This window comes from Ascaphus truei, chromosome 6 (genome assembly GCF_040206685.1).
Source record: "Ascaphus truei isolate aAscTru1 chromosome 6, aAscTru1.hap1, whole genome shotgun sequence".
NCBI classification, from domain to species: Eukaryota; Metazoa; Chordata; class Amphibia; order Anura; family Ascaphidae; genus Ascaphus; species Ascaphus truei.
Window position 1 is genome coordinate 91,195,081 of NC_134488.1, and position 13,071 is coordinate 91,208,151.

The 13,071-nt window shown below is 40.7% G+C and overlaps 1 protein-coding gene across 7 annotated transcripts in view; it reads left to right on the top strand.

Moving 5' to 3' along the window:
* The window catches only part of KAZN (kazrin, periplakin interacting protein), a 411,605-nt gene that overhangs the window by 351,440 nt on the left and 47,094 nt on the right, over positions 1-13,071 (top strand). For all 7 annotated transcript variants that reach the window (XM_075605079.1, XM_075605083.1, XM_075605080.1 and 4 more), the window contains one exon: positions 5,367-5,558. In XM_075605079.1, the coding sequence (XP_075461194.1) occupies positions 5,367-5,558 (192 nt within the window). The remainder of the gene's footprint in view (positions 1-5,366; positions 5,559-13,071) is intronic.

Consider the following 13,071-nt stretch of genomic DNA (forward strand, 5'->3'; position numbering starts at 1 on the left):
ATAGTTACATAGTTACAAATAGTCTTGTACAAATTAACAAGATGCTGTAGAATTTAATGGCCAATAAAACGATCCACCCATTTTTCCTAGTTACTGTAGAACAGGAGTCTGCAAACTTCTGGTGCTGCGCCCCCTTGCCTGCTCTCCCGAAGTGCTCGCGTCCCCCCCCCCCCACCTTGGTGACAATGTCAAATGACGCCGCGTTGCCATGGCGACGGGCGTCAAATGACGCCATGTGACGTCACATGACCCCGCCGCGTGACCCCAATCCGCCTGAATCACGGTAAGTGAGTTACAGAGGTCTCGAGTGGTCCCCAACATTTAATTTTAAATGTCTTGGGGAAGAGCGCAGGGTCTCTGTAACTGCCACCCCCCTCCCCCCCCCCAAAAAATCTCGTGCCCCCTCTCTTTGCGCACCCCTGCTCTAGAACAGTGTTTCCCAACTCCAGTCCTCAAGTACCCCTAGCAGTCCAGGTTTTAAGAATATCCTCACATTAGCACAGGTGGCTCAAACGTTTTGACAGGGTCACCTGTGCTCAGGCAGGGATATCCTTAAAACCTGCACTGTTAGGGCCCTTTGAGGACTGGAGTTGGGAAAACACAGCTCTAGAACCTTAAATGATACGGTTTCTTTTTTTAGCATCCTATTCACATTTACTCTGTTTTCATCTAACTTTACAGAACTTTTCCTTTATTTGGGTATTTCTTTTCCACTGAAATATATACTATCCTCAATAACCTTTAATACACTTAAGTGGACAAAGGAGACAGTTTAAATCCCTCACTTACTTCCAGATACTATATGTATTCTAAACTGTGTAAAAACCCTGCATTTTTTAGTTTATCTTCATTTGGACGATCTCTCCTTTTTGTGTGTGTTCTTGAGGCTTAGTCTCCAGGACTGCACACTTTTGTATACATAATATCTTACCAATATGTTTGGCGTTACTGCTCAATTCTGCTGGTGAGAATACCTCTATCAGTACAGGTTACCCCGCATGCACCGGTGTGTTACATTATTTGTCCACAGGTGATATGACAATCTAGGAGCCTATATTGTGGTTACAATACCTTTCAATCATCTGTTCCTGTTTGTTTTTGATGTTCTATTAGACAGCTCTAGTCGCTATCTTTAGGACCTTGTTAGAACATCTTGCTTTCATTAGTTCTGCGCCTCTCACGAGAGCAATACTTATCGTATGTTACTGGTACTTTTTCGTGCCTTTTTATGAAGTTCAGTTTTGGGAGAGTTCTTTTAAAAAAATGTTGGGGCTATATATATATATATATATATATATTGGAGCGCTGTCCCCTTCAGGCATTTCTGTGATCTTCGTTATTGGAACGGTGCCTTTCAATGTAGGGTTTTGTAATACTCCTGTATCCTAAGGTTGAGTATACAAACTATTGACCATTTCCACCACTTGAGTGGTTTATCGCTTAAACTGAAAAGTAGAATATTTGCACACCTTCACTAATTTAGCACATTTTGGACATTCATAACCCCCTGAAAAAAGGGCAACATTGGCCAAAAATCCCAAAACGAACCACTATCTTGCTCACTAAATTCATGAGCATATCAAGCCCAGGTTTTAAGGAGTGTTGTGTAGGAATTGGCAGTTCGGGAGCGACTTTTGCCACTTATGGTTGAAATAAAAAAATGTAGAGAAATTCCTTTGGTAAAAGAACAGGGACTATACACACACAACTTTGCATAGGAAAGTGGCTGACATCGAACAGCTGTACTTCACTAAACAGGATTTCAGTCCTTGTCGGGTGAACGTTGGTCAAGATCTCTCTACATGAGCATAAGGACTAGATCTGAATACTGGAAGAAAATGTAATGATGAATCACTGACTTTGGGAAGTCCAAACACATAATTGGCAGCGAGACCTATAATAATTTGCCATTTTCTGACACAGTTCACAGATCAATCTTAGTTTTGTTGATGTGGTGTTGGCAATTCCCACACTTTTTTCCCCTTTGGGGACTACAAACAATGCAGTGAGAGAATACATTGTGAGCTCTCTGTCCTTGAACGTTTGCTTCCATTTTTGTTGTAAGGTGCAGTGGCCACCGACTGTATCAAGCATTGTGCTTCTTGCTTATTTTGTCACCTGAAAATGACTGAAAATAAACTGTATATACAACTTTGCCACAGTTAAAATGTTGATAATGTATCTCTGCAAGTGAACTATATGTACACCTCCCTGCAGGTATAGTTTCAGCTGGAGTTTCAATAAAACATCAGAAAAGCAGCTTCGCACGTTGCACTGTTCACTCAAGTAACCTTGAAAATGTAAACCAAAAAAATGGTCACACATGTTAACCTCCTATTTCCATGATTTATGTCTTAGAATTGTCCTCTGTCACTGTCACGCTATCCAGCTTTTTTTCTGTGCGCCAAGAAACAAGATTGAACACAAAATACTGTATCTACAAATGTTAGGTTCTCTCTCTACCCCCCACCCCCCTATACCCCCCCTGAAGTTATCAGTGCTAAAGTCCCAAATTTAAAACAAAAAAATATAAAGGTGTAATGAAATTAAAATTATGTTACTAATCTTTCTGGTTCTGCATTTATATCCTATGTGTACCAGGTTTTCGTACTAACCTATGTATTTTCACACGGGTAAATGCACCTCCTTTTCATTAGAATAGAATTTTGGGCGGTTACCTCCAGAAAACCTGGTCTGGCTCTGACCACCGATGCGATGTTTGCAAACAACTATAGGGTGCTAAACTTTATGATCAACACTGGAAATAAATTGATCATTCCTTTGTTGACTGACTCATTGGCTTTAATTATGGTTCGTAGGAGCACTTTGTCACACTCCTCGTACCTACTCTGATTGCTTCTTCTGTCTAAATAATAATGTGAACTTTAAAAAAAAAAAAACTTTTTGAGCAGTATGTGGGCGTTACTTAGGGAGTAACCCCAAGACTGACTCACAGGAACCATAGCTGGAGATTTTGTGATTTGAAGCGAAGAAACCTGCTGCAAACAGGGATATTTTACCACAAACCGGAATGAAACTTGTTGTTTTGGACGTCCGTGCGGGAACAAAAAACACAAGGTTTCGGGGAAGACACATCCTCCCTTCATCAGGTGTAAAGACTTACTCATTAGTAGCATTCCCTTTTATACCAGATTCTTTACCCTTCCTCCTATTATAACCTGGAAGTATTTTTATTTATTTATAAAAAATGTTTTACCGGGAAGTAATACATGGAGGGTTAACTCTCGTTTTCAAGCATGTCCTGGGCACAGAGTTATAACAATACACGGTTACATTGAAAGAACAGGGTTATACAGGCAATTCACAGGCATTTCATGGACAGATAGAGTTGGAAAAATGGGTACAGGGAATAAAAGCTTTGTTGTGTTTCAGATTGAAATAGAGAAGCTTTAAGATCAACGAACACATCTTAAAATGTACATTCTACTCATAATATTATCTATACAATATAGTAACAAGATAATGTTGCTTTTTCCAAATGAGGCACAATAAGGTTTATGCCGGGTGTAAAAACTGACAATATCCCTTCACCATGCATGGTACTATAAAGAAAAGAAGCTCATTACTGCTTCTGCATTAGTGGAGTGTGTTGAGAGGAGAGAAAGGTTACCAGCGGAGTACCTTGGGGATCTGCACTTGGACCGTCACTCGTTAGTATCTTAATTACATATGATCTGGAAGGGAAAGTATGCCCTTTTCAGATGACACAAAGATGCAACAGTGTTGATATTCTGGGGGCTGGGTGGCAGGGGTAAACAATGATGAATGATTTAGGTAGATCAGAGAAATGGTTGAAGTGTTGCTACTACAGACGTATTCTTTGAAACCATGACTGCTTCTCGCGCTTGCGCTTTACGTATGTCCCACTGACACGCCCGCGGGGGAATTAACGTCTGCTACATGGGAACAGTTGAATCCCAAAGAGTGCTAAATCATGCACTAGGGCCACAAAAATCCAAAGGCAGAATACTGGGTTAATGGCACTACAATGTTCACCAGTATAGAAAGTCATTATTTCAGGTGGCTTAAATGTAAGGAATGCAGAGAACCAGCAGGATGTCTGACTGTGTAGGGAAAGGTATTGACAGCAGAGAGAAAGGTAGTGTGTACAATTCTGGAGACCATATCTCCAAAGGGCCACTAAAATGGTGCATGGTCTACAGCAGAGGTTCCCAACTCAAGTCCTCAGGTTTTAAGGATATCTCTGCTTCAGCACAGATAGCATAATCCTTGGCTGTCATTTTGATTGCGCCACCTGTGCTGAAGCAGGGATATCCTAAAAACCTGACCTGTTGGGGGTACTTGAGGACTGGAGTTTGGAATCGCTGGTCTACAGCCGCGGTGCGCAAACTGGGGGGCACGCCGCCCCTTGTCTGCGTGGCGCGGTGGGTTTTACAGAGGCCTGCGAGCTTCCCGAAGGCACTTAAATGAAGTGCTGGGGAAGCGGCGAAGGCCTCTGTAAACTGCACTTACCTTGGCTCCGGAGACGCAGCATTATGGTCATTTGGCATCTTGTTGCTATGGCAACGTGAATTCATGACACCGGAGCCGAGGATAGAAGGGGGGGGGGTTGGAGAGAGGGAACAGCCGGTAGGGGGGCGCAGGGAAAAAAGATTGCTAAGGGACCTTTTAATATGCACAGCTAGGAGGAAAATGGAGACGGGATGTGATAGAAACTTTCAAATGATATAAAGCATTTCAACAAGCTACGGGAGGGAAGCATGTTTCTGAGAGAGAGAAGCACTAGAACAAGAGGTCATGCTCTGAAGCTGGAGGCTGGCCGGCTAAGGGGAAATGTGAGGGAGTACTTCAGAAAGGAGGGCAGATTCATAGAATAGGCTCCTAACGGAGGAGGTGGAGGCTAATACAGTAAGGGGTTTAAAAAATGCTTGGGACAGACATAAGGCTATCCTACATATAACAGAAAGCCACGTTAACCTTGGGGCGTGTTTTTATAATACACCTCAAAAGGGGCATTAATAAGCCAAAAGGTTCCGATCTGCCGTAAAATTCTATATTTTGAGGCATGTCTTCCATAGGTCTTCAAACCATGGTCATATGTCATACAGATAATAAACCTCAGAGAAGGATTATGGGTAATGACACATTTCAGCACACTGCGTCTGTCGCTTTTTAGATTCCTATAGATTTATAACCTTTAACCACTAATTTCTGCAAACAGTGTATTGTAGCCCAAGTATTCCAATGCATGCTATGGGTGATATGCATTAAAAGAAATGATAGATACATTGCTTCTTCTTAGCCCTGTGTTTTTTATTTATTTATTTATTTGTATTGTACTGGTTTGTTGTATTTATTCTTTATCATCATTTTTTTTTATGCAGTGCTGCTACGGGAAGAAGTGTCGCAGCTACAAGATGAAGTTCACTTGCTCCGACAAATGAAGGAAATGTTGGCAAAAGACCTGGAAGAGTCGCATGATAGCAGGTCTGCAGAGGTCCTTTCAGCTACTGAACTGAAGGTGCAGCTGGCACAGAAAGAACAAGAGCTAGCAAGAGCCAAGGAGTCTCTTCAGGGTAAGAGGCTATTTCCCTGCCTGTCCTTCTCTAAATGTAGTGTCTGTGTCTATCATGATGATTTCATGCAGCTGTGGATGCGACCTGGTAATCAATTAGTTTTTTTTTTGTAGCCTATATAAAGATCTTCTCATGTGGCTCCAATAGACCACTTTTAGCAGTGTTTCAATGAATGAACTAGGGAAATAATTCTACCATAATCCTGTGGTTTAGAAGCATTTTACAGAGCAGTTCTGAGCGGGTCCGCTATGACAGATGTCTTTAATCCGCTTAATAAATATGAAGAAAAAAAAACAAGTTTGCGTCTGTTTGGCGAAGGAGCCTTAAGTTCTTCTAGAATAGACTCTCGTAGAATATTCTCGCAATCGATACGTTGCCTAAAACCAAAACCATCTATAAGGACCCAAGCCCTGGATATTTGCAGTAAAATGGTTCCATGTAAATCAGATTAAGAGAGCCAATTAAAATGCACAAATATATAGCATATGGTGTATATTTAGGGGAAATGGTGCGATGATCATGTGATTACGACCAGAGAAATATGAGCAAACTCCTCTATTAAATCACTTGCAAGGTTTCTTTACAGAAGAATGGATCCATTGTAGGTTGTAAATTGGAGTTCTTTATGTAATAAATTAGTGTACAGAGTTTTATTTTGAAGACTCATTGGTTTCGTCTATACAAGAGCAAATGAGCTCTACTTTATCAACTGCATTATCTTTCAGTTTTATTTTTATCAATTTTACCCTTAATTATATAATAAACGCCTAAATAAATAGAAGCCAATCAAATATGAGGGCTTTGTTTGTACTAGTTAATCGTATTCATTTTTAAAAATCACATTAGAAAAAGAAAAAGACGCAAATTTAGCCTTAAAACGAGGGATTATAATTTATGGCTAAGGTTCTGTCCCTTAAACATTTTTAAGCCAATGAATTTTACATTATACAGATGTCAACATACAATTTGTGACTTTAAACTTGTAGATCCACCATCAGTGGATTCCACAGTAGTTCTTTTATTTAATAATAAACATGGGGTTGTTATTTCAGCAATACATCACTCTGCTTTGTCAATTTGTTCTCATTTAAATGTGACTTTATACATTCTCTCAATGCATTATTTGTAATGTATGAAACAAAAAGTGATTGCTATCCCAAAGGGAGAAGCGCAGGGATTCACTTTTTGTTTCGCACATTTGTATGGCCAAATCCTTCACTAGCTGCATGCTCCTCACGTGGAGAAGCGCAGTGATTATATTTGTTTTACATTATTTGTAATGTATGCCATGTACTATTAGCTACTACTACTAATAGCGTACTATGTATGCTATTTGTAATGTCTGCTTTACACGCAGAAGGTCCTGGGTTCGATCTCCAGTGGAACCACCCTTAACTCAACTTTCCCAGGACATACTTGAAAACGAGAGGTAACTCTCAATGTATTACTTCCTGGTAAAATATTTTATAAATAAGTAAATGTACAGCACAGAACACACTAATATCAATACAGTATAGGAGATTCTTGTACGTTTGTACGCTGCCATCTGGTGGTAAAATATTTTAGCTACTGTACACTGTACTGTGCAGTTTGTTTTGCTACTGTATCCTAAAACACTGACACGGGGGGGGGGGGGGTCCCAGATGTTAATGGCACAGAAAGGCAGAGACCTCACTCTTCTAACCACATTTATATACCAAAAATTAGTATCTGCTGTCAACTGCTAAGCAATGCAAACATTTAAAAAAATGTAGATGCTGTATTATCAGTTTGCCATATTTGATTCAATGCAAAAAGGGGTTATGGAGGGGTTAGACATAACATGGTGAAATAATACGGTTGCATCTTGGATTGTAAGATACAGTTTGCACAGGGATATTATGCAGTTGTTTAATGCGTAGAGGTCCTATCTGATGCTTGACTACAACAGGGTTTGGTCCATTGGTTTGATCTGTATAAAATCTGATCTGCTGAACACAAACCATGTATTTGGATGATAAAGAAAATATTTTGTCTCCATCAAGGGCACTGGTTTAGAGAGTTGGTAGATTTCTGTTTTGAGCGAGGGAGGTTTCCTCTGAGAACCATGGATCACGTCGCCTCTGGAATTTATTGATCTGATCATTGAGGAATGCAGTCCTCTTCTCAAATACCATAGTTTGATTAATTCTATTTTTGATGACCTTAATTACTGGGTTGTTGACGGGTTCCAATTTTAAGGTTGTGCAAACTTTATTAAGTTATTAATTATCAAATGATCAAACTTAAGTGGTGCACCAATTGAAATTAAAGTGACACTGCTTTCAAATTGCACCTAGTTTACACCAGAGTTTCAGGAAGAGTCCCTTAAGGCAGGGGCACGCAAACTTTTTTTTTTTTTTTTTTTTTGCTGCGCCCCGCCCCTTCTCCTGCGTTCTGCGCCCCCCCTCACGCCACGGGGTCATGTGACATCATGTCACCCACAGCATCTTTTGACGCTGCGTTGCCATGGACATGAGAGACACCTGCAGAGTTAAGGTAAGTTTGTGTTGCAGAGGCCTTACGTGATCCCTCGGCATTTAATTTAAATGCCTCGGGGAAGAGTGTGGGGTCTCTGCAACCGCCAGCGCCCCCCCCCGAGAAATCCAGCGCCCCCGCTGGGGGGTGCGCCCCCCACTTTGCGCACCGGAATGTGTTTGCAAAGCATGGAGAATGGACATGGAATCCACTAACAAACACATTTCAGCTAGTGTTTGATTAAAAACCACGTTGGAACTGTGAGGTGCTCAGGAACTGAACTGCGCTGTTTTTAGTTTCGAGACCCCCTGTTTGCCAAGATATTAAACAGTTTTGTTTGGGGGGGTGGGGGTTTGTACCCTTTCTGAAATTCAATATGGCAGACAAATCTAGCCAGCCAATCGGAAGCTGCTATATCCTCGTTTAAATGCAGAGAGAAAGCACTGGTACCTAAACCAGAACGGCATAATGAAATCACAATCGCAGCACTCGCCAATGACTCGGTAAATAAAAGTTATTTTTATTTGCTACGTGCCATCTTAAAATAAAACGACAAAAAGGGGTGACGTTTCTGGCCTAACCGGCCCTTCCTCAAGCCTCTGCCTCTTTTTGTAGTTTCTTGTTTTAAGATGACCTGTTGCAAATAAAAATAACTTGTATTCACTGAGTCATTGGTGTTGCTGCAATTTTGATTTCATTATGGAGTACATTTGAGTGGGTTGAATGGTGATCGTGTGTACCAAGAATGAGGTTTTTACGAAGTCTCGGACGTATATATTCAGTGAATGCTACGTACTTTACACCCCGCCTCTGTAGCTAAAGCAGGAAGTATGTCGGGGCCTGGGGGTCCCAGAACTATATATAGTGTGGCCTAGCTCCAGTGTGGGGGGTGAGGCATACCTCTCTGTTCTCAAGGTTGTGACACTCATTCTACATTTGATTGATTTGGAGGGTTGGTAACTTGTTAATTGTAGAAAACCTGGGAACTAAAAATGCAACAGACTAGAGGAAAAGTTATGTATCAGAGATAACCAGCCAGTTAATCTGAGAATCATAACTAAAAGCAAATGGATATTTAATAAAAACATTTATCATTTCTTCTAAGAAGAAATTGTATGTATATATTTGTATTAGTATAACGCCGTCCATGTACTTAGCATTTTACAGCAGTAATACATGTGAAAATAATAGGACACATTAATGGGAATAAGCGATGCATGACATAAAAGTAACATTAGGAAAAGGCGTCTCTGCCCCAAAGAGCTTACAGTCTAAGTGGATGTTATGATACACCTCGTCGTTAATGTAGTAAAACCACTATTACCTAAGGTTGGAAACGTACAAAAAAAACAAGTACTTTTGAAACGCCACACCGCAGAAAACACAAAGATGTGAATCAACACGGAGAATGTTTCTGTGAAAGTGGCATCCAATATCTAGCGTAGGCTGCAGCTTGAGAGGCGATGGGTAAAATATTGCTAGCATGCATGACATCCTGATTATGCTTTATAATCAACCCCTGTCTTTAAAATCTGTTTTATGTGAGGTCCGTTATGTTCTTTATTACCCCATCTACCTTCCTATGCGGTGTTCCTGCTCTCTTTCTACATTGTTTGGATGTTTTATGTGACTCCATTTACTTTGAACACCCCTATTGTCATGCTCCTCTTCTGTTATTTACTGAGCCTATCTGGATAACATAGAAAGAAATTCCAAGCACTATGGAATGGCAGAGCAGGAGCACATGCAGTACAGATAGATGTAAATCAGGGAAATCAACACAAACCAAATGCTTAATTAGCACAAAAAGGGTAAGAGCCTGTTTAACCATCTTGCAGAATGCATCACAGAGAGTGTGCGGCCAAATCTATTCATTATTCTTAACAACACAGAAACCCCCCGTATTCTCTGCATTACCTGCATAATTTAATGGGTCATGTGTACTAGGGTTATATCCACATGTTTTGTACATCAAAACATCAGTACTAAAGAGTAATACAAACCTTCATTAAAAATGTATGTCGTATGACGACTTCATACACATGACACATAATTTGATGTTTGAATTGATTTTTCACTGCTCGGGTCACGTTGAATATCAGATTTAATGCAATTTAAATAATTTAAAAAAAACATTCCGTTTTAATTAATACTAGAAAATATAAATTATGAATGCAATATTTAAAATAGTCACACTGAACATAATTCATTTTGTTAACCTACAAAATGAAATATCTCTGCTGCAGCAGATATATTTTTGGGTTGATGCATAGCAACTTAATTCTGCACTAGCTACTACAGACTTTATGGTATGCGCAAAGTTGAACTTAGTGGGTGGTTTTGATGCCCCTTTTTTCCCCCCTTTTCCCCCCAGACACATAGCATTTACATTCGTACAGCCAGCGCACGTTTCTGTGCGCTGATGTAGCAGATTGAGACACTTCAGGTTGGCGCACAGGTGCGCACTAGCACAATTAAAAATTCGTTTTTCATGCACCAAGAAAAGTATTTTGCAATGCTCGGTACGTAGGCCTCAGTATCTTGGCACTCACATACTTCATACTGTGCACATGGTAGCTATATAATGTATACATGGGGTGTGCAAACTGGGGGGGCCCAGCGCTCTTTCCCCCAAAGAATTTTAATTGAATGCCTAGGGGAGGGCTCAAGGCCTCTGTATGTGTCTTACTTTGTCTCTGGTGGTTTCTGGCGACGTGGCATCACATGATGCCGCGTTGCCATGGCAACGTGACGTCAGATGACGCTGGACACAAGGTAAGAGAGGAGCAGACAGGGAGGCACAGACTAAAAAGATTGCGCACCCCTGCTGTATACCATGACTTTGGCTGAATATACATGAAACAAAATACTTTGTTGCTCATGCCACGTATAGGTATTTGAGGGAGTATGACCAGCATTCTCAAGATATCTGGTTTGCGGATCCTTTCACTTTAGTACCTGTATATCCTGACCAATTCAAGAACTGAATCTGCATGCGTTTTCTGATATTCCCCTGGAAGTCTTTTAGCCTGTGAATGGGGATCAGTAATTTCCATCTCAAATCTACAAGAGAACTAGCTGGAGCCCGTTTACCGAAAGAAATGCAACCGTGTGCCAGTCGCTATAAGAGAGTACAGTGGGTGTGGGTGTTGGGAAGAGAGGGAAACCATTCACCATTTAATTGTGTAAATCAATAAAAGGTTTCTAGCACCATTGTGAGAGAGCATTAAACAGGTGCACAGGATTGTAAAAATAACAATACCCTGGAGGATCCTTTGAAAGACTGAAACAATCATTCTTTTGCACACTATTTAAGTACATGGTTCTAATTTACTAATGTGCTCTGTGATGTTATGGTTGCAACACAGATGTGTACTTTTGAGAAACTGGTTGATTTAGCACAAGATCTAAAGATGGAACATCCACAATACCTCATTCAAATGTGAAATTCTCTTCAATGAAAAGTTTTGTGTTTTCAATATTTTGAAGAAAAGATACAGTACTTGCCTTGCACAACGGATACAAAAGAACTTATATGGCAATCTATGGATGGTGCAATCCTTCCTCAGTGACCGTATCCCCTTTAAACTGCCACTAATATAAATGTAGTAATTCCAAAAAATTAGATTAAATGCACAATATTAATGGAAAAAAGGGTCTTTCAGCTTTATTATTATTATTATCATTATTAACCCTGGCACATGTTTTGGGGCAAAACACAACCCCTTTCATCCAAGAAAATTGGGGGAGCTGGGGTTGCATCACCAAAGGAGAGAAGAGAAAATGGACATAGAACAGCACTGTATGACAGTTTAGGGCTCAGATGTGCAAAGAACCTCCAATGATTATACTCACAAACACATGAGATATATGGGCATTTCCAAAACTGTGGCACAAAATGTCGCTTCCTCAGGAGTCCATGACCCACACCCACACCCACGCTCACTCTACTATATACTGTATACCCTGCTGTGGAGATTACGCTAACCTGAACTTCTAAAACATCATCCTATCGGGTTAGCGTAATCATCTCCACAGCAGGGTATATATAGTAGAGTGAGCGTGGGTGGGGGTCATTGACTCCTGAGGAAGCGACAGCGAAACTAGTGGAGTCTGACATTTGGACAAACAGCTGATCCTGATCGGAGGAGAAGTGTTGAGAGGAACGTCAGCCACGTCATCCGGTCACCTAACTTTCGGAAACCCGGAAGTGACGACATCGTCATCAGTGGAGACTCGGAGGGGTGAGAGCGCGACTCGCCGGCTCCCGGGAGTCGAAACGATTTATTTGTATCGTACAAAGGGTTGAAAAGGATCACCCTGATGTAAGCCTTTATTGCAGGGAGGTCTTTCTGTGATAAATTTACTGTTTTAAAAGTACCATCTGAAAAAACTATCTTGGTCTTTCTTCTTTCTCCTGGGTCCTGCTGAACGGAGTGTGTTCCCACCCACGTTCTACTACATGTTGTGCCACAGTTTTGGAAATGCCCATATATCTCATGTGTTTGTGAGTATAATCATTGGAGGTTCTTTGCACATCTGAGCCCAAAACTGTCATACAGTGCTGTTCTATGTCCATTTTCTCTTCTCTCCTTTGGTGATACGACCTCCACTCCCCCGATTTTTCTTGGAAGCAGCCTTTGCAACGGTATATATTATAAATAACGTTGCACAAATGTCTCAACTGCGCACAGATTTCACAAAACCTCTCCAATTCAAACAAGGGAGCCTTTTTATTTTTATAACTCGGGAAGGTCTTTTATCTGTAAAGACGAACACAATCTGATGATGATTTTTGTATGTAATTATCAGTGCTGTTCAGTCATAAACTCTTAATAGTGCTTTTAAGTCAATATAACCCATAAAGCGCTGGTCGATCAGGCCAGTGGGAGGATTTTGTTACTTGAGTGATGAGGAAGAAAATGTAAGTCTTAAAACTGTTCATCTCTGAAGATCACGTTTAACAAATTAATAGGGCTGCTATAGCTTCGAAATGTTAATGGAAAAGGGAGAAATG